At 49.9% G+C, this 22,220-nt stretch overlaps 1 protein-coding gene across 1 annotated transcript in view; it reads right to left on the reverse strand.

Annotated features, from left to right (window-relative positions):
* The window catches only part of LOC149427301 (voltage-dependent calcium channel subunit alpha-2/delta-2-like), a gene marked incomplete at its 3' end in the record, with an annotated part of 52,051 nt that extends 35,834 nt beyond the window's left edge, over positions 1-16,217 (reverse strand). Inside the window, exon 1 of the mRNA XM_089668151.1 lies at positions 15,801-16,217. Coding sequence (XP_089524277.1) covers positions 15,801-16,217 — 417 coding nt within the window. The remainder of the gene's footprint in view (positions 1-15,800) is intronic.
* Positions 16,218-22,220: the final 6,003 nt, after the last annotated feature.

A 22,220-nucleotide genomic window follows, 5' to 3' on the forward strand; every position in this document is an offset into this window, starting at 1 on the left:
CTCCGACCTGATCAGTGATCCAGTGAGGAGATCCGCAGAATGTTTGTGAAGCCTGAACCCAATTTGGAGAACCTCCGACCTGATCAGTGCTCCACCGAGGAGATCTGCAGAATGTTTGTGAAGCCTGAAGCCAATTTGGAGAACCTCCGACTTGATCAGTGTCTGATATTGCAGGGTGACTCCACAGCAGGACAACCACCGGCTGTTTAGGTCAATGAATGACTAACACAACTCTGTCCAAATATCCACCAGACGTGTCATTGAGTAGTTCCCTCAGCTGGAGACCCCATAAACACCAGATGAGGGCAGTTGTGTCACACCAAGGCCCTGTTCATATCTAGACACGGCTGAGCAACGCGTTTGTAGCATTTTTTTTAATGCGCATTTTCGGAGCAGCACTATTCATTTGGATGGGTTGTTCTCTGGACCAAAAAAAAACGCAAAAGTAGTTCTTGTACCTTTTGTTTGTAGCTGCATGTGGCGCATTTTTTGGAAAGCGCGGTTTTACGTTTTTTTTTAAGGGAGTTTTGTCATGCAACAAAATGCCTATTTATTTTGCACATTTAGGGTGTCATTAACAATAATAGAATATTACTACATTCCAAAATTGCGGGCAGAATCACGCGATTCTAGAATGCCCAGACATGAATAGGGGCTTAACGTGTATGTTACGGCAAAGTAAAAAAAAAAAAAAAAGCATATTAAGTATACATACTGTACATACATGTGCAATACAGGCAGATACTTATCCATCATGCCATACCATCAGGGAGGCGGGGGATTGGCCCCAAATGTATTCTGCAGAAGGACAACCTCCCCAAACATACAGCCAGTCTCATTAAGAGCTATCTTCGGTGTAAAGAAGAACAAGAGGTCCTGAAAGTGATAGTTTGGTCCCCACCAAGCCCTGATCTCCCCATCATGGAGTCCGTCTGGGATGACATGAAGAGACAGAAGGATTGGAGATGGCCGACATCCACAGAAGATCTGGGCTTAGTTCTCCAAGATGTTTGGAACTACCTACCTGCCGAGCCTACCTAGAAGAAGGCCAAGTAGGGTGACCCAAAATATTGACTGGATTTAGATTTTTCACTTTGCATTTTGTAAATTGATTAAAAAAAAAAACTGTAATAATTGTAATAAACAGCCTCTAATGTGCTCTCTATGACTTGTGTGAGCCGCGATTTCTCTGAATGTATTCCACACATCAGGTCTGAGAGGTTCGCAGTGTTCGCTCGCAGACCAGTTTTTATTCTTGACACAAGGGGGCAGAAGAACATGGGGAAAAGTGGCCCTCCAAAGGTTTCTCTTTGACCCTGAGTGAGGGGGACATGGATCTAACATGTCTTATTGTGTACTTCACATTTACATCACATTACATACACAACTTCCACATTCAACAATTTGCTGATAAAGAAGCTGGATCTGCAGTACGATGGGCCGCCGGCATTGCACTCTGCTGGAGGAACCATTACCATGTTAAAGAACAAATACTGACACCTGTCTGTCCTGTTATGTGTCTGTCCAGCCTCCTGTCTGCACTAATCTAACCTTTCCTACTGTTCTATCCATCTACGCTCCTACTTCCTTTTCTGGCCTCCTGGTTATTTCTCTCTTTTTTTTTTATTTCCCATTTAGATGTCCCGTGTCCAGTGGTTGGCACTCCTGCCATGCAGTGCTGTGCTCTGAGTTGTCTCATATCTGGTGGTTGGCACTCCCGTCATGCAGTGCTGTGGTCTGGTTGGTCTCATGTCTGGTGGTTGGCACTCTTGCCATGCAGTGCTGTGGTCTGGTTGGTTTCATGTCTGGTCATTGGCACTCCTGTTAGGCATTGGTGTGGTCCAGTTTGTCTCATGTCTGGTGGTTGGCACTCTTGTCAAGCAGTGATAGTCTGATTTGTCTCATGTCTGGTGGTTGGCACTCTATCCATGCAGTGCTGTGGTCTGGTTGGTCTCATGTCTAGCAGAAGGCACTCTTACCACGCAGTGCTGTGGTCTGGTTGGTCTCATGTCTGGTGGTTGGCACTCCTGCCATGCAGTGCTGTGCTCTGAGTTGTCTCATATCTGGTGGTTGGCACTCCCGTCATGCAGTGCTGTGGTCTGGTTGGTCTCATGTCTGGTGGTTGGCACTCTTGCCATGCAGTGCTGTGGTCTGGTTGGTTTCATGTCTGGTCATTGGCACTCCTGTTAGGCATTGGTGTGGTCCAGTTTGTCTCATGTCTGGTGGTTGGCACTCTTGTCAAGCAGTGATAGTCTGATTTGTCTCATGTCTGGTGGTTGGCACTCTATCCATGCAGTGCTGTGGTCTGGTTGGTCTCATGTCTAGCAGAAGGCACTCTTACCACGCAGTGCTGTGGTCTGGTTGGTCTCGTGTCTGGTGGATGGCACTCTTGCCATGCAGTGCTGTGATCTGGTTGGTCTCGTGTCTGGTGGATGGCACTCTTGCCATGCAGTGCTGTGATCTGGTTGGTCTTGTGTCTGGTGGATGGCACTCTTGCCATGCAGTGCTGTGGTCTGGTTGGTCTCATGTCTGGTCATTGGCACTCTTCTCAAGCACTGCTATGGTCCAGTGTGTCTCATGTCTTTTTTTTGGCATTCTTGCCATGCAGTGCTGTGATCTGGTTGGTTTTGTGTCTGGTGGATGGCACTCTTGCCATGCAGTGCTGTGATCTGGTTGGTTTCATGTCTGGTGGATGACACTCTTGCCATGCAGTGCTGTGATCTGGTTGGTTTCGTGTCTGGTGGATGGCACTCTTGCCATGCAGTGCTGTGATCTGGTTGGTCTCGTGTCTGGTGGATGGCACTCTTGCCATGCAGTGCTGTGGTCTGGTTTGTCTAATGATTATGGGCTGGAAGTGTTGCCATGAACTGATGTGGTCATGTATCTGAAGCCTATCATTGTTCTGTTTGCATGGAGTTTAGTCTGTTTTTCCTCCTCCATGTGCTCTGATCGCCTTCTTACAACCCATAACCAGACATGCTGGTGATCTGTCTTCCTTTCAGAATGGACCTGCTGTGTCTGTGTGTGTGTGGTGGTAACATCGAACTCCTATACAATCAGGAAATGTATGTCTTGTGGGTATAACCTGCCTGTCTGTCTGATTATTTCTTTATCCGATACGTGACATGCAGCACACATTACATGTTACATCACACGCACACGCACACACACACGGGAAAGCTCAGTGTATGTGGTACATGTAATAATTGTGCAGTAAAAGCTTTGCTGTACCTGAAAGGCAGATATTCTGTGGGCGTAATAAGTCATGGAACACAATGGGAGCTGCCACTGAGTGATGGCAGCAGGGGACGTAACCCATGCACTGCCAGAGACCTGCGAGTACAGAGTCTGAAGCTGACACACTGAAACTACTGATATCCACTGTAAACACTGCAAGTGATGCTCTTCCCTAAACACATTGAAACTGCAACCCTCCACTGTGCACACTGCAACTACAACCCTCCGCTGTGCACACTGCAACTACAACCCTCCGCTGTGCACACTGCAGCTACAACCCTCCGCTGTGCACACTGCAGCTACAACCCTCCGCTGTGCACACTGCAGCTACAATCCTCCGCTGTGCACACTGCAACTACAACCCTCCACTGTGCACACTGCAACTACAACCCTCCACTGTGCACACTGCAACTACAACCCTCCACTGTGCACACTGCAACTACAACCCTCCGCTGTGCACACTGCAACTACAATCCTCCGCTGTGCACACTGCAACTACAATCCTCCGCTGTGCACACTGCAACTACAACCCTCCACTGTGCACACTGCAACTACAACCCTCCACTGTGCACACTGCAACTACAATCCTCCGCTGTGCACACTGCAACTACAACCCTCCGCTGTGCACACTGCAACTACAACCCTCCACTGTGCACACTGCAACTACAACCCTTCACTGTACACACTACAACTACAACCCTCCGCTGTGCACACTGCAACTACAACGCTGCTCTGTGCACACTGCAACTACAACCCTCCACTGTGCACACTGAGAAGTGGCATCTGAAGATGGGCCGCCAAGCAGTGGGATCCTAATACAGGCCTCTAAGCATTGGAATCCTGATATGGGCCCCTGAGCATTTGGATTGAGAGACAGGCACCTGAGTTTCAGGTTTCAGAGATGACCCCCCTGAGCAGCAAGATTCTGAGGTAGACTCTTTAGCACTGGGATCCAGATATGGGTCCCTTAACAGTGCGATCCAGAAAAAGACTCAAGGATTGGCCCTTGAGCACTTTGATCTAGAAGTTGGGCTCCTAAGCACTGGGATCCAGGAAAAGCATTGGAATAAGGAGACGGGTCCCTTAGACCACTGATCTAGAGATGGGTCCCTCAGACCAATGATCCAGAGACAGGCCCCTCAAACCAGAGATCGAGAGATGGGTCCCTCAGACCAGTGATTCAGAGGTGAGTTCCTTAGACCAGTGATCTGGAGACAGATCCCTCAGATCACTGATTTAGAGATGGGTCCCTAAGACCAGTGATCCAGAGATGGGTCCCTCAGACCAGTGATCCAAAGACGGGTCCCTCAGACCATTGATTTAGAGATGGGTCCCTAAGACCAGTGATCCAGATGGGTCCCTCAGACCAGTGATTCAGAGACGGGTCCCTCAGACTAGTGATTCAGAGATGGGTCCCTCAGACTAGTGATTCAGGGAAGGGTCCCTCAGACCAGTGATTCAGAGGTGGGTCCCTCAGACCAGCGATCCAGAGATGGGTTCCTCAGACCAGTGATCCAGAGATGGGTTCCTCAGACCAGTGACCTGGAGATTGTCCCTCAGATCATTGATTTAGAGAAGGGTCCCTCAGACCAAAGATCCAGAGACATGTCCTCAGACCAGTGATCCAGAGATGGGTCACTCAGACCAGTGATCCAGAGATGGCCTCCTCACACCAGTGGTCCACAGAGAGGTCCCACAGACCACTGTGCCAGAGACAGGTCCCTCATACAAGTGATCCAGAGATGGGTCCCTCATATCAGTAATCCAGAGATGGGTCCCTCATATCAGTGATCCAGAGACAGCTCCCTCATACCAGTGATCCAGAGATGGCTCTCTCAGACCAACAGATCTAGAGATAGGTCCCTCAGACCAGTGATCCAGAGATGGGTCCCTCAAACCAGTGATCAAGAGATGGGTACCTCAGACCAGTGATCCAGAGATGGGTCCCTCACACCATTGATTCAGAGACAGGTCCCTCAGACCAGTGATCAAGAGATGGGTACCTCAGACCAGTGATCCAGAGACGGGTCCCTCATGTCAATGATTCAGAGACGGGCCCCTTAGCACCATGCTGCATAGCCAAGTGCTGTAAAGCGCCCCTGACCCTCTGCACCATTCCAATGAACATACATACAGTCAGGTCCAAAAATATTGGGACATCGACACAATTCTAACATTTTTGGCTCTATACACCACCACAATGGATTTGAAATGAAACGAACAAGATGTGCTTTAACAGCAGACTGTCAGCTTTAATTTGAGGGTATTTACATCCAAATCAGGTGAACGGTGTGGGAATTACAACAGTTTGCATATGTGCCTCCCACTTGTTAAGGGACCAAAAGTAATGGGACAATTGGCTTCTCAGCTGTTCCATGGCCAGGTGTGTGTTATTCCCTCATTATCCCAATTACAATGAGCAGATAAAAGGTCCAGAGTTCATTTCAAGTGTGCTATTTGCATTTGTAATCTGTTGCTGTCAACTCTCAAGATGAGATCCAAAGAGCTATCACTATCAGTGAAGCCATCATTAGGCTGAAAAAACAAAACAAACCCATCAGAGAGATAGCAAAAACATTAGGCGTGGCCAAAACAACTGTTTGGAACATTCTTAAAAAGAAGGAACGCACCGGAGAGCTCAGCAACACCAAAAGACCCGGAAGACCATGGAAAACAACTGTGGTGGATGAGCGAAGAATTCTTTCCCTGGTGAAGAAAACACCCTTCACAACAGTTGGCCAGATCAAGAACACTCTCCAGGAGGTAGGTGTATGTGTGTCAAAGTCACCAATCAAGAGAAGACTTCACCAGAGTGAATACAGAGGGTTCACCACAAGATGGAAACCATTGGTGAGCCTCAAAAACAGGAAGGCCAGATTAGAGTTTGCCAAACGACATGTAAAAAAGCCTTCACAGTTCTGGAACAACATCCTATGGACAGATGAGACCGACATCAACTTGTACCAGAGTGATGGGAAGAGAAGAGTATGGAGAAGGAACTGCTCATGGTCCTCAGCATACCACCTCATCAGTGATCATGGTGGTGGTAGTGTCATGGCGTGGGCATGTATGGCTGCCAATGGAACTGCTTCTCTTGTATTTATTGATGATGTGACTGCTGACAGAAGCAGCCGGATGAATTGTGAAGTGTTTCGGGAATATTATCGGCTCATATTCAGCCAAATGCTTCACAACTCATTGGACGCTTCACAGTGCAGATGGACAATGACCCAAAGCAGACTGCAAAAGCAGCCAAAGAAGTGGAATGTTCTGCAATGGCCAATCACCTGACCTGAATCCGATGGAGCATTTCACTTGCTGAAGACAAAACTGAAGTGAAAATGCCCCAAGAACAAGCAGGAACTGAAGACAGTTGCAGTAGAGGCCTGGCAGAGCCTCACCAGGGATGACACCCAGCGTCTGGTGATGTCTATGCGTTCCACACTTCAGGCTGTAATTGGCTGGAAAGGATTTGCAACCAAGTATTAAAAAGTGAAAGTTTGATTTATGATTATTATTCTGTCCCATTACTTTTGGTCCCTTAACAAGTGGGAGGCACATATGCAAACTGTTGTCATTCCTACACCGTTCACCTGATTTGGATGTAAATACCCTCAAATTAAAGCTGACAGTCTGCAGTTAAAGCACATCTTGTTCGTTTCATTTCAAATCCATTGTGGTGGTGTATAGAGCCACAAATGTTAGAATTGAGTCGATGTCCCAATATTTATGGACCTGACTGTATATTCCTCACCGAAATGTGAGCAGCCTCGGAGACACACCCAGACGCCTCTGCGGCATGAACCCTCGGCTGTGGTATTAAAGCATTTAGAAAAGATCAGTGAGCGGTTAGGAGACTTAACACAGTGAGCTATCGGCACACGCCGCTCTGCAGACGGTACATGGAACATCGCAGATAATATTCTTAATCCAAATATATAAATAAAAAAGCAAATCATACAAACAGCCGCGGGGAAAAACTATCAAGTGAGTCGCAATTCTCCAGCTACACACAGCCTGACCTTTTCCAGCCCAATCTGCCACGTTCCGCCGGCCTGCCTGATGGAAAAAATTAATACAATAGATTTTATTTAAAGGAAAAAAAAGGTCAGGGTGTGTAAGGTAGAAAAAAAAAATCTAATTTCAGGTTGTAGAAAGCAGACCTTTTCCATGGAGCAATTGTACCCTCCCCACCCCCGTTCTCCTAGCAACCCTGCCCCCACACCTCTCCCCCATCGCTAACCCCTGACGGGCGCAATCTTCCCGCTGTCCTTTATCTGCCTTGAAATAAAAGAATCTGTTCGATGCAAAACGGTCTATTATGTGCTATAATGTATGGTGACGCCGAAGCCTGAAGGGGAAATGGAAGAATTAGTCCGTCAAAATGTTTCATTTATATTCCTAGATTATTAAAAGTAGATGTGACCCTAATCTATTAATGTCGTTTCAAGTTGTTTCAATATTTATAAAATACACCATTTTTGTTAAAATAATCCTTGGTGATCCTGCCATGGGGGGGGGGCTTGTTCAGGCACTTCCTGTTTTAAGGTGACAACGCTCTGTCCATGTCTCCCAGTTTTGCTCCGGTGTTGTCACCCTGCCACATTGGCTTCCAATGGAGATTACAAGCAGCTGTTACAACACACATTGTCATTGTCATCCCTCTTATGGAATCAAATCCCTCAGACCCTCCTCCTTCCTCCTTTTCGGTCCCTCTTCTGTCCCTCTCTTTGCTCCTCCATTGGGTTCCTCTTGCTGTTTGCATCTCCAAGACAGACCCCCTTAGAAGGGGCATCCCAAGACAGGTTTCTGAGCAATGGGATCCCAAGACTGGCCCTTGAGCAGTGGGATCCCAAGATGCCACCTGAGCAGTAGGATCCCAAGACAGGCTCCTGAGCTTTGGAATTCATAGATCAGCCCCTGAGAACCTGGATTCTGAGATAGATCCTTTAGCATTGGGATCCATGTTTGTGTTCCTGAGTAGTGTGATTCAGAAAAAGGATTGGCCCTTGAGCACGTTGATCAAGGGGTTCAGCTCCTAAGCACTGGGATCCAAAGATAGTCCACTCAGCATTGGAATACAAAGATGAAACCCTTAGACCAGTGATCTAGTGATGAGGCCCTCAGGCCTGTGTTCCAGAGTTGGGCCTCTGAGTAGCGGGATCCCAAGTCAGGTTGCTGAGCAGTAGAATCCCAATACTGACCCCTGAGCAGTTTGATCCCAAAATGGGCTCCTGAGCAATGGGATCCAAGATGCCCCTGAGCAATGGGATTCCAAGAAAGACCCCTGAGCAATGGGATCCCAAGACAGGCCCCTGAGCAATGGGATCCCAAGACACACCCCTGAGCAATGGGATCCCAAGACAGACCCCTGAGCAATGGGATCCCAAGACAGGCCCCTGAGCAATGGGATCCCAAGACAGGCCCCTGAGCAATGGGATCCCAAGACAGGCCCTTGAGCAATGGGATCCCAGTACAGGCCTTTGAGCAATGGAATCCCAAGACAAGCCCCTGAACACCAGTATTCTGAGACAGATTCTTCAGCCTTGCGTTCCATGTATGGATCCCTGAGCAGTGTGATCCAGGGATGGCCTCAAGGATTGGCCCCTTGAGCACTTTGATCCAGGGGATTGGGCCTCAAGAAGTGGGATCCAGAGATGGAAATGTAGTCCCTACATTTCCAATTACTCTTACTTACCCTTCCAATTGTAAATTTTCTCCATTCCAATGACACCACAAGAGGTGCAGAGGGGAAATCACTTCATCATTTTTTAAAAACATGACAGAAGTCTCAACCCTTCCGCAGTCTATAAGCACCTAAAAAATTTTTGTCTGGAGTTCCGATTTAGGCTCCATGCGTGTCGGTAAGTGCTGCGTAAAAAGGCGGAGCAGAGTTATTGAACCCTTTTTTGTTCCATCTCCGTTTCATCCGTATCTGGCGACGAGCTTTCTCCAAACAGAAAACGCCATTCTGCGGGCAAATCGATAGCTTTCACCGTCCACATTTAGGTGACATCTTATTATTAAATCTCCAGACAGAAGCTCCGGCGACAAAAGCGCACCTTTAATTCTCCCGGAACGCCGGCTCCTTCCGCCGCCTTCCGCAGAATGTTACTCATTTTGGCATAAAAAACTACTAAATGACTTAACACGCCGGAGCCGATGAGCGATCGTTGGGGGAAATCTATAGGTAGCGTTCAGATGGAGCAATGAATCAGAAAACGCTCATTTGCGGCGCAGCGGAAGGCGGGGCGCTTCGTATACGGTTAAAGATTTCATGCTGGTAAAGTGCTGAGCTGCTTTAAGTGCTAATTACTGGTATTAGTGCCGGGATTCAGGACCGCGGACAGCGACCAGCACTCCGGCCTCACGGAGCACGGCCCCGTCCACGGTGCTGAAATCCTGCTGCAAGTCACATTTCTAGCACTTCGGATTCTTATTTTACTGATTGGTCGGACAAAAATTTTAGAATGGTCCTTCGAGGTTTACATGAAATTATGAACAAGGTAAGAGACAGGACCAGCACACCAAAAGTATACGTACATTTAGCTGCGGTTCACATATATGCGGTCCGGTACATCGCATGTGATTCGCGTAGGAACCGCACAGCATTCCTGTACCAATCACATGCGATTTGTATGCGGTGCGATTGAAGCCGTACATTTTGTATGGCTCTATTCTCACCGCACCCGCACCAAACAGGTGTAGGACCCTTTTTTTTGGGTCCGCACTAGAATCAGATTGCATGGGTATTCACACCTAAGCGATCCGATTCTGCACATCGCACCGCTTTCGGGGTGTCGTTAACTTAACATAAACACCTGCAGCGGTTCGCATGAACAGGGTGCGATTCTGATGCGGTGCGGAATTCGCACTGAAAATGCTGCAAATTCCGCACCGCATCAGTGTGAACCCGGGCTTAATGTAGAAAGATATATACAAAGTATCATTCGCATACATTGAGCCGAATATATAACACAGGGATCCCGCACAATACAAAGGTACAAAGAACCGCACAATGCAACATTTCAGGGTTTCTCCTGAGGAAACGCTTGATACTAGTGGACCATCTTGGTTGGATACTAGTGGACCATCTTGGTTGGATACTAGTGGACCATCTTGGTTGGATACTAGTGGACCATCTTGGTTGGATACTAGTGGACTATCTAGGTTTAATAATAGTGGACCATCTTGGTTGGATACTAGGGGACCATCTTGATTGGATACTAGTGGACCATCTTGATTGGATACTAGTGGACCATCTTGGTTGGATACTAGTGGACCATCTTGGTTGGATACTAGTGGACCATCTTGGTTGGATACTAGTGGACTATCTAGGTTTGATAATAGTGGACCATCTTGGTTGGATACTAGTGGACCATTTTGGTTGGATACTAGTGGACCATCTTGGTTGGATACTAGTGGACCATCTTGGTTGGATACTAGTGGACCATCTTGGTTGGATACTAGTGGACCATCTTGGTTGGATACTAGTGGACTAATCTGGTTGGATACTAGTGGGATTGGCAGAGAGGGGTGGAGGACACTGAGTGGAGGCCAGTGAACGGATTGGCACAGATGGGTGGAGGACACTGAGTGGAGGCCAGTGGAGGGATTGGCTAAGAGGGATGGAGGACACTGAGCAGAGACCAGTGGAGGGATTGGCACAGATGGGTGGAGGACACTGAGTGGAGGCCAGTGGAGGGATTGGCTAAGAGGGATGGAGGACACTGAGCAGAGACCAGTGGAGGGATTGGCACAGATGGGTGGAGGACACTGAGTGGAGGCCAGTGGAGGGATTGGCTAAGAGGGATGGAGGACACCGAGCAAAGACCAGTGGAGGGATTGGCACAGATGGGTGGAGGACACTGAGTGGAGGCCAGTGGAGGGATTGGTAGAGAGTAGAGGACATTGGTGAAGAAGGGTATAATTTAAGAAATGTTACTAAGGTGAAAGTGGCAAGATTTGGATGGTGACTGGACAGCTTTAGAGTAAGATGTTAAAGTTAGTTACAATGTTTTAAGTTTGAACATTTTCATGACATACCCTCATAGGGGATATAGGCGTTGGGTGCCACATACATATGGGTGATGCATGATAACGACTACAATTTTCTGGTGCTTCAGGGTCAGAGATGAGAACACTTCAGGACCAAGAACAGACCCTGGAATGATCTCCTGGAGCTTCCGCTTGGGAGCGCCCAGTCCGGTGAAGATATTCCCCAGCTGACGATTCAACACATGGGTCCCCCACAGAGCATTGTGACTGGACCTGCACACATGGCGGTCTATGGGGACTTGGCGTCTCCTGTCCTGTGTCCTGTACCGGGTCCCACCGGGAACATCACTCCTAAAATATCCTCCACAAGAGTCTCCTTGAGCAGATTAACATTAGCAGTCTAATCAGCAATCAGATATCTCATAATTTTCTGATTAGCTTTGATTAAACTCCCAGCTCTGCCAGAGAGACACAGAAAACTCCGGAAGAAGAAACACAAACATGGGAGCCGCATCCCAGAACACGGAGAACGAGGACACGGAGGGGGGGGGGATGGAAGGATGGATGGAAGGGGGGATAGAGGAAGGGATGGTGGAAGGAAAAAAAAAAGGAAGAATGGAGAAAGGAAGGAGGGAATAGGAAAGGAAGGAAGGAAGGAAGGGAAGGAAGGGAGGGAAGGAAGGAAGGAAGAAAAGGAAGGAAGGAAGGAAGGGAAGGAAGGAAGGGAGGGAAGGAAGGAAGGAAGGAAGGAAGAAAAGGAAGGAAGGAAGGGAGGAGGGAAGGAAGGAAGGGAGGAGGGAAGGAAGGAAGGAAGGAAGGAGGGAAGGAAGGAAGGGAGGAGGGAAGGAAGGAAGGAGGGAAGGAAGGAAGGAAGGAAGGAAGGAAGGGAGGAGGGAAGGAAGGAAGGGAGGAGGGAAGGAAGGAAGGAAGGAGGGAAGGAAGGAAGGGAGGAGGGAAGGAAGGAAGGAGGGAAGGAAGGAAGGAAGGAAGGAAGGAAGGGAGGAGGGAAGGAAGGAAGGAAGGAAGGAAGGAAGGAAGGAAGGAGGGAAGGAAGGAAGGGAGGAGGGAAGGAAGGAGGGAAGGAAGGAAGGAAGGAAGGAAGGAAGGAAGGAAGGAAGGGAGGAGGGAAGGAAGGAAGGGAGGAAGGAAGGAAGGAAGGAATGAAGGAAGGAAGTAAGGAAGAGAAAAGGAAAGGAAAGAGGAGATGAGAGGAGAGAAAAGGATAACCGGCAAGACAATTAAATGGACTGGGTGGGGGGGGGGGTACAGAATGAGTTGAGAGGCTCTTAGGCATAATTTACAGGGAATGAGAAGGTTCACAGAAAAGATGCCCTAAATGACAGGAGAGGAAAGGGGAGGAAAGAGGAGAGGAAAGAGGAGAGGATTGGAAAAAGGAGAAAAAAAGAGATGAGAGGAAAGAGGGGAAAAGAGGAGAGGAGAGCAAAGAGGAGAAAAGAGGAAAGATGAGAACAGAGGAGAGGAAAGAGGAGAAAAGAAGAGATGAGAGGAAAGAGGGGAAGGGAAGAGAGGAGAGGAAAGAGGGGAAGAGAAGAGAGGAGAGGAAAGAGGGGAAGAGAAGAGAGGAGAGGAAAGAGGAGAAAAGAGGTGAGGAGAACCAGCAAGACAATTAAGTGGACTGGGTGGGGGGGGGGGGTACAGAATGAGTTGAGAGGATCTGAGGCATCATTTCCAGGGAGTGAAGAGAAGGTTCACAGAACAGATGCCCTAAAATGAGATTTACCAAAAGAGGATTAAAGATATAAAAACAACTGCAATCTAAAGCAATCTCTATCTTCTCTCCTTCCCTGATCTCCTACTTCTAATTATCATTGTATCATTGTTCTGGACCCCCCAGTATCAGGGTGTCATTGTTCTGGACCCCCCAATGTCAGTGTATCATTGTTCTGGACCCCCTGTATCAGTGTTTCATTGTTCTGGACCCCCCAGTGTCAGGGTGTCATTGTCCTGGACCCCCCCCCAGTGTCAGGGTGTCATTGTCCTGGACCCCCCAGTGTCAGGGTGTCATTGTTCTGGACCCCCCAGTGTCAGGGTATCATTGTTCTGGACCCCCCAATGTCAGGGTATCATTGTTCTGGACCCCCTCTATCAGTGTTTCATTGTTCTGGACCCCCCAGTGTCAGGGCGTCATTGTCCTGGACCCCCCCAGTGTCAGGGTGTCATTGTTCTGGACCCCCCCAGTGTCAGGGTGTCATTGTCCTGGACCCCCCCAGTGTCAGGGTGTCATTGTCCTGGACCCCCCCAGTGTCAGGGTGTCATTGTCCTGGACAACCCCCAGTGTCAGGGTGTCATTGTCCTGGACAACCCCCAGTGTCAGGGTGTCATTGTCCTGGACCCCCCCAGTGTTAGGGTATCATTGTTCTGGACCCCCCAGTGTCAGGGTGTCATTGTCCTGGACCCCTCCAGTGTCAGGGTATCATTGTCCTGGACCCCCCCAGTGTTAGGGTATCATTGTTCTGGACCCCCCAGTGTCAGGGTGTCATTGTTCTGGACCCCCCAGTGTCAGGGTGTCATTGTTCTGGACCCCCCAGTATCAGGGTGTCATTGTTCTGGACCCCCCAGTGTCAGGGTGTCATTGTCCTGGACCCCCCCAGTGTCAGGGTGTCATTGTTCTGGCAGTGTTTCATTGTTCTGGACCCCCCCCCCCCCCCGGCAGGAACCCACAATCAGGTTCTCGGCTCCCAGACAGGGGCCACATTCACTAAGCAGGATCCCATAATATGGTCGCCCGGGTCACAATATACAGACACAAATGTGCGCCTCGGACACGGCAGGACGTGCCATGTGAACACACCGGGGACTGTAGAGTACGCAGAGGGAGGGGCACACAGAGGTACACACTTGGCGCTTCGTTAGGATGCTGGATATGTAATTAGCTCAGGGTGACCTCTGGAAAAAAAAAAAAAGATACAAAATAAAGAAAAGAGTAAAATACTCTTCAATGTTAGAGAGAAAATATCTCCTAATGTTATGCAAATTGTCAGCGAGGCAATCAGACCGCGCAGCCCGACAGCTAGACCGGCGACTGCCGAGGAGAGTCATTTACATGCAATTACCCAGAGTGCCCTGAGAGGGCCCCTCCCTGGCTCTAGGAAGGGACATTAGAATGGCGGAGATAGGACGGCCTCATTGTCCTAAAGGCCGAAAGGCTGGGGGGGATGGGCAGAATGTGAGGTAGGTGGGCCGTACGAGGGCCGTGCGGGGGCCGGCCACCACTGCGTCCTCTATAATCATCTCTGCTAATTAAAGGTAATAGGAGACGGAGAATCTCCACTTAACTCAACAGTCCTTACTGATATCTACAGACGCCATGTACTAAACACCACTTGTGCCTGTAATGGAGAGATTATATACAGCCAATGAGAACAAAGCTACAAACCTTTCTATAGAAGAGGCGTTTTATGGGGTTCCCGCTCCTCTGCAGGGACGCGTTCCCATTCCTGGGTCTCCCCAGCGCTCCTCTGCCTAAATTATATATTGTAAAGGAGAACGGCTGCAGAGTCTGATACGGCATCCCCAGCATACCTTCCATGGTATATGATACAGTATAAAGGAGAATAGCCGCACACTCAGACATGGCATCCCCAGCATACCTTCCATGGTATATGATACAGTGTAAAGGAGAATAGCCGCACACTCAGACATGGCATCCCCAGCATACCTTCCATGGTATATGATACAGTGTAAAGGAGAATAGCCGCACACTCAGACATGGCATCCCCAGCATACCTTCCATGGACTCGGATAAAGTGTAAAGGAGAATAGCCGCACACTCAGACATGGCATCCCCAGCATACCTTCCATGGTATATGATACAGTATAAAGGAGAATAGCCGCACACTCAGACATGGCATCCCCAGCATACCTTCCATGGTATATGATACAGTGTAAAGGAGAATAGCCGCACACTCAGACATGGCATCCCCAGCATACCTTCCATGGTATATGATACAGTATAAAGGAGAATAGCCGCACACTCAGACATGGCATCCCCAGCATACCTTCCATGGTATATGATACAGTGTAAAGGAGAATAGCTGCACACTCAGACATGGCATCCCCAGCATACCTTCCATGGTATATGATACAGTATAAAGGAGAATAGCCGCACACTCAGACATGGCATCCCCAGCATACCTTCCATGGACTCGGATAAAGTGTAAAGGAGAATAGCCGCACACTCAGACATGGCATCCCCAGCATACCTTCCATGGTATATGATACAGTATAAAGGAGAATAGCCGCACACTCAGACATGGCATCCCCAGCATACCTTCCATGGTATATGATACAGTATAAAGGAGAATAGCCGCACACTCAGACATGGCATCCCCAGCATACCTTCCATAATATATTATACAGTATAAAGGAGAATAGCCGCACACTCAGACATGGCATCCCCAGCATACCTTCCATAATATATTATACAGTATAAAGGAGAATAGCCGCACACTCAGACATGGCATCCCCAGCATACCTTCCATGGTATATGATACAGTGTAAAGGATAACGGCTGCAGCCTCTGAAATATAACATCCCCAGGATACCTTCAGATGAACACCGCACTGGAAAAGCTGAATATCTTTCAAAAAGCATGGATCCACAAAGCATTCTCTACTCGTTTCTCTGATAACCAGACTGCAGACATTGGCAGTTGGACCTTGTGTAGTCGGGTTGTTGGGGATGCAGACATTGGCAGTTGGACCCTGTGTAGTCGGGTTGTTGGGGATGCAGACATTGGCAGTTGGACCCTGTGTAGTCGGGTTGTTGGGGATGCAGACATTGGCAGTTGGACCCTGTGTAGTCGGGTTGTTGGGGATGCAGACATTGGCAGTTGGACCCTGTGTAGTCGGGTTGTTGGGGATGCAGACATTGGCAGTTGGACCCTGTGTAGTCGGGTTGTTGGGGATGCAGACATTGGCAGTTGGACCCTGTGTAGTCGGGTTGTTGGTAGATGCAGACATTGGCAGTTGGACCCTGTGTAGTCGGGTTGCTGGGGATGCCATTTCACAAACCCGAATAGTCTTCACTGAACCCTGATTTGCTGCACTGAGCAGCTGTCACTTCTCCTGACACACAGAGAGGGACGGACATGTTCATAAAGTAGTGCATGTGACTTTCACACATGCACCAGTAAGATTCACCGGCAGTGAATGTCGGATTCTCTGCTTTATATACACATATACAACCCAATTCCGCCCGGGTGTCAGGAGTCAGAGAAATCATTATCTGTATATTATGGAGCTTCTCCAGAGCCAGGAATCCACAAAGACCTGACATCTTCCATTATTTTTGTAATATATACAATATATGAGTAGGAAGGAAGGAAGGAAAGGAGGAAGGAAGGGAGGGAGGGAGGAAGGGAGGGAGGGAGGGAGGAAGGGAGGGAAGGGAAGGAAGGGAGGGAAGGGAAGGAAGGGAGGGAGGGAGGGAAGGGAGGAGGGAAGGAAGGGAGGAAGGGAGGGAGGGAGGGAGGGAGGGAGGAAGGAAGGAGGTGGAGAAGGAAAGGAAGGAAGGAAGGGAGGAGGGAAGGAAGGGAGGGAGGAAGGAAGGAAGGAAGGAGGGAAGGGAGGAGGGAAGGAAGGAAGGGAGGGAGGGAAGGAGGGAAGGAAGGAAGGAAGGAAGGAAGGAAGGAAGGAAGGGAGGAAGAAAGGAAGGAGGGAAGGGAGGAGGGAAGGAAGGAAGGAGGGAAGGAGGGAACGAAAGGAAGGAAGGAAGGAAGGAAGGAGGGAAGGGAGGAGGGAAGGAAGGGAGGAGGGAAGGAAGGGAGGAAGGAAGGGAGGAAGGAAGGGAGGAAGGAAGGAAGGAAGGAAGGTAGGAAGGAAGGAAGGAAGGAAGGAAGGGAAGATGGAAGGAAGGAAGGAAGGAGGGAAGAAAGGAAGGGAGGAGGGAAGGAAGGAAGGAGGGAGGAAGGAAGGGAGGAAGGAAGGAAGGAGGGAAGAAAGGAGGGAAGGAAGGAGGGAGGGAAGGAGGGAAGGGAGGGAAGGAAGGAGGGAAGGAGGGAAGGGAGGGAAGGAGGGAAGGTAGGAATAGGGAAGACCCTAGGATGATAAGGCAGACAGATAACAGATAGATAAACATTGAATTTCACAAAGTTTTGGTTTTATTTCTGGGTTTTGGATGGAAGTTTTGTTGGGATTCTCCAGGATGATGCAACATTTTCTGCAGCTACAAGATGGTGTCGGTGGGACGAGTATACGTGGCGGCTCTGGCCGAGTACATGGCGGTACACAATGGGCGCTGTGCCCTTCACACGCTGTAATCGGCTTCCATTCAACAATGTTCTTCTGATCTTGTAATTATCTTCCATTTCCAAAAGAGCAGCACAAGTGACACAAATCACCCCCAGCGGATCAATATCTCCCTCCAGGGCCGCGCCTATTGTGTGAGGGGTCGGGCCGCTTCGATCCAGCCGGGAGCGCAGAGAAAGCAAGGAGAACTTTGTCTGGAATCGTTAACCCGCCATCAGATGTGTCACGCCGCAGGGTGACGGCCCGCCTTCCATACCACCGCCTTGTCAGTGCCGGGCCCATGACACCTTCTAAGTGCCGGGACGGTGCCCAGCAAGGCAATCCAGACACATTGGCATGACCTCCCCCCAGAAGGCCCCCCATCCCCCCACAGCTATGAGCCAGTCTGTCATTGTGAGACATCTGCCATATTTTCAGCACCAGCTTTGCGGCATCACTGCCAGCCAAGGTCCAAGCGACTACAGCCAGCCACACAGAGCCTTCGGGGAGGATGAAGCAGGTTCGGGGCTCATAATGACCCCTCTGGGATGACACAGAAGGTTGTCATGGCCCCTCCCTTTCTCTTTCCTTTGCAGCCGGGTCGGGTCCTTTCTGTTGGACTTTGTGCCATGCAAAGTTTGCGGCAGAAGCGCCTCCAGCTGCAGTTACAAACTGCATGTCAATGGGGAGCAGGAGCACGGATCGATCCCCTGGCAGACCTCCCATGAGCGATCAGCAGATTGAGCCAATGGTGAGGCTGCCTGCCTGCTGAAGCGAGGCTTGGACTCAGGTGACGTGGCGGGAGCAGCTGGTTGTCTGTTGTGCTGCATTCAATTGTTGACTATTCTATGTTTGTGTATTGTGCTAGACTGGAGGGGAGGAGCCGGTACACCTGTGCAAGACTGGAGGGGAGGAGCCGATACACCTGTGCAAGACTGGAGGGGAGGAGCCGGTACACCTGTGCAAGACTGGAGGGGAGGAGCCGCTACACCTGTGCAAGACTGCAGGGGAGGAGCCGGTACACCTGTGCAAGACTGGAGGGGAGGAGCCTGTACACCTGTGCAAGACTGGAGGGGAGGAGCCGCTACACCTGTGCAAGACTGGAGGGGAGGAGCCGCTACACCTGTGCAAGACTGCAGGGGAGGAGCCGGTACACCTGTGCAAGACTGGAGGGGAGGAGCCGCTACACCTGTGCAAGACTGGAGGGGAGGAGCCGCTACACCTGTGCAAGACTGCAGGGGAGGAGCCGGTACACCTGTGCAAGACTGGAGGGGAGGAGTCGGTACACCTGTGCAAGACTGGAGGGGAGGAGTCGGTACACCTGTGCAAGACTGGAGGGGAGGAGCCGATACACCTGTGCAAGACTGGAGGGGAGGAGCCGCTACACCTGTGAAAGACTGAAGGGGAGGATCCGGTACACCTGTGCAAGACTGGAGGGGAGGAGTCGGTACACCTGTGCAAGACTGGAGGGGAGGAGCCGGTACACCTGTGCAAGACTGGAGGGGAGGAGCCGATACACCTGTACAAGACTGGAGGGGAGGAGCCGGTACACCTGTGCAAGACTGGAGGGGAGGAGTTGGTACACCTTTGCAAGACTGGAGGGGAGGAGCCGGTACACCTGTGCAAGACTGGAGGGGAGGAGCTGGTACACCTGTGCAAGACTGGAGGGGAGGAGCCGGTACACCTGTGCAAGACTGCAGGGGAGGAGCCGGTACACCTGTGCAAGACTGGAGGGGAGGAGTTGGTACACCTGTGCAAGACTGAAGGGGAGGAGCCGGTACACCTGTGCAAGACTGGAGGGGAGGAGCCGGTACACCTGTTCAAGACTGAAGGGGAGGATCCGATACACCTGTGCAAGACTGAAGGGGAGGATCCGGTATACCTGTGCAAGACTGGAGGGGAGGAGCCGTTACACCTGTGCAAGACTGGAGGGGAGGAGCCAATATACCTGTGCAAGACTGATGGGTAGGAGCCGTTACACCTGTGCAAGACTGGAGGGGAGGAGCCATTAGATCTGTGCAAGACTGGAGGGGAGGAGCCGGTACACCTGTGCAAGAATGGAGGGGAGGGGCCGTTACACCTGTGCAAAACTGAAGGGGAGGATCCGGTAAACCTGTGCAAGACTGAAGGGGAGGAGCCAATATACCTGTGCAAGACTGAAGGGGAGGAGCCGTCACACCTGTGCAAGACTGAAGGAGAGATGATGATCATGTAAATTCTGGCAGCTCTTGGATGTGTTCACAAATGTCTGATATAGATCAGCCCCTGCCCTCTAACTTGCTACAAAGTTACAATGCACAGTCTGATCACTGGGAGAGGGGATACTGAGGAAATGCCTCCTCCTCCTTCTACAAAGTTACAATGTACAGTATGATCACTGGGGGAGGGGAGACTAAGGAAATGCTTCCTCCTGCCTGCAGCAGACTGATGACATCATCTCAGCCTTGGCAAAGTCACTGGCTGGCTTTTTAATGGGAAGAGGTGGAGCTTTTTTGATGGATGGTCCCGTTGCTGTATAATGGGACATGTCCGGGATTCATTCATTGTAAAGAGTCTGTAAATGCCTCGGCTGCAGAGCTAACAATCACATAGTAACAGCAGCCTTGTGTAACTTTAGAAAGGAAATGGGGTGGACAGAAAAGTTTCCCTATGTGTGGAAGTGACAACAAATGGAGGAAAATGTTCCAATGTTCAGGAAATGTTCGCCGCCAGAGAACGCAGACGTTTCCTTTAACCAGTAGCGCGGCCGTGATGTCACCGGCGTATAATGTCACTTGTGTTTCTGTTGCTCGGTTTAATGACTCACATGCTTCATTAAGTGACAAAAGGACAAATTGGCTCCTTTCAGATGTGACTGAAGTCTAATTATTGAGACGTGCAGCCGCCGCGTCCCCCCTGTCGCCAGCGCTAAGATTACCTGGGCTGGGGGGGGGGGGCTCCCCGGCCCTGTCATTACAGAGCAGAGGACAGCGGTGAACGGCGACAGATCGCTGGCACTTGTCATCACATCACGGCGGAGGGCACATGTCTCCTCTCGCTCGCTCAGTCGGGGGCTGCCAAATGTGTCTGGAGGTCTTCCTGACCTCAGAAAATCTCGCCGGCGCCCTGGCGGTTGTCCATCACGCCTCGCCGTGCGATCCGAGACACCTCAGGCTCGCGGAAATAGCGGATGAGCAAATTCTGGCATTCCGGCCGTCGCTGAGCGATGCCCCCCCGCGGAGGGCTGCAAAGGCTGCGGCGCGTAGCACGGCAACAGCTGCAGTAATAATGGCTTCCTGCGCCCCCTGCCGCCGCTTATCGCTGAAAAGCGCAGCCGCTACCAAACGGAGAGTGGAAGAAATAATTCCAGAGGTGTGCCGGCTGCAGAGATAACAATCCACCTCCGCTTTCAGTTACAAATGTGTCCGATTTCCAGCAAAAAGACGCTACTTGGCGTTTAGAAAAGAAATTGTAGCAAAATGTAACAAAACGTAATCATGGAAGAACAATTCGAAAATCAATTGGTGGCACCACCAGGGGCCGCCGCCGCCGCCGTCAGGCTCTTTTTAGATCTCGCGATTTGAAATCCGGGGCAGAATTGTTGCCATTTAAAAACACGGCACAACGTACGACACGCGTTCGGGCGGCATTATTCTTTAATGGCACCCCAAAGGTGGTGCGAATCTCCCACCTTTGTCGCATGACACAACCGCATGGCAATCGTAGCAAAACGCGAGTTTAAAAATTGCGCTAAGCTTGTCGCTGAAAAAAGGAACAGGAGCGTCTTTTGGGTGAGAAAGACGCATTGAACTGAAAGGGCTGTCCGATGGGCGACACGCGTCCGCATGTGTACATTGTGCCCTAAAAATTGCCAGTGGAAACACTCATTCCCGCTGTGGGAGGTCTGGAGAGGGCCTTAGTCCACGCCACGTCCACGTTTCTCGCACCGCACGGGAACGCGCTGTCTCCTGTATTTGGGTACGGTCCAGGCCACCAAAACTGCAAGGTACTCCAGTACCATACGGCTTGGTACGGCGCAAGTTTAAAAGTTGCGCCTGTTGCGCTTCTTGCTTGTTCCTGCACTGTTGGCAGCCCAATTAAATAAATGGACTGCCGAAAACTCGCCACGTGGGAACGTGAAAGCCTTACGTGCTGCGACGCACCTGAACCGGCCCTGAAAGATCACACACAATAGAAAAAAAACCTTGGCTTAGCCCAAACCTTTTACATTATTTGCACACGTTTAAAAAATCATTTTAGGCCTGAAGGTTCATTAAAACATTAAAACATTATGAATTTTCTGAAAGCAGAGACCCCGGGGAACTAAATGGTGGTATTTCCAACAGATTATCAACCGGAAAAATACACTAAAGGTAAGGGCATGCAAATGCAGCAAATTACCCAATATATGGTAAAATATAAAAGATTGCAAGTGGTAGACTAAGGTGGACTATGGTGGACTATGGTGGACTATGGTAGACTATGGTAGACTATGGTGGACTATGGTGGACTATGGTGGACTATGGTAGACTATGGTAGACTATGGTAGACTATGGTGGACTATGGTGGACTATGGTAGACTATGGTGGACTATGGTGGACTATGGTGGACTATGGTAGACTATGGTAGACTATGGTGGACTATGGTGGACTATGGTGGACTATGGTAGACTATGGTAGACTATGGTGGACTATGGTGGACTATGGTGGACTATGGTGGACTATGATAGACTATGGTATACTATGGTGGACTATGGTG

The sequence above is a fragment of the Staurois parvus genome, unplaced genomic scaffold (assembly GCF_062004578.1).
Source record: "Staurois parvus isolate SC_StPar_1 unplaced genomic scaffold, SC_StPar_1.0 ptg003906l, whole genome shotgun sequence".
In the NCBI taxonomy this organism is placed as follows: domain Eukaryota; kingdom Metazoa; phylum Chordata; class Amphibia; order Anura; family Ranidae; genus Staurois; species Staurois parvus.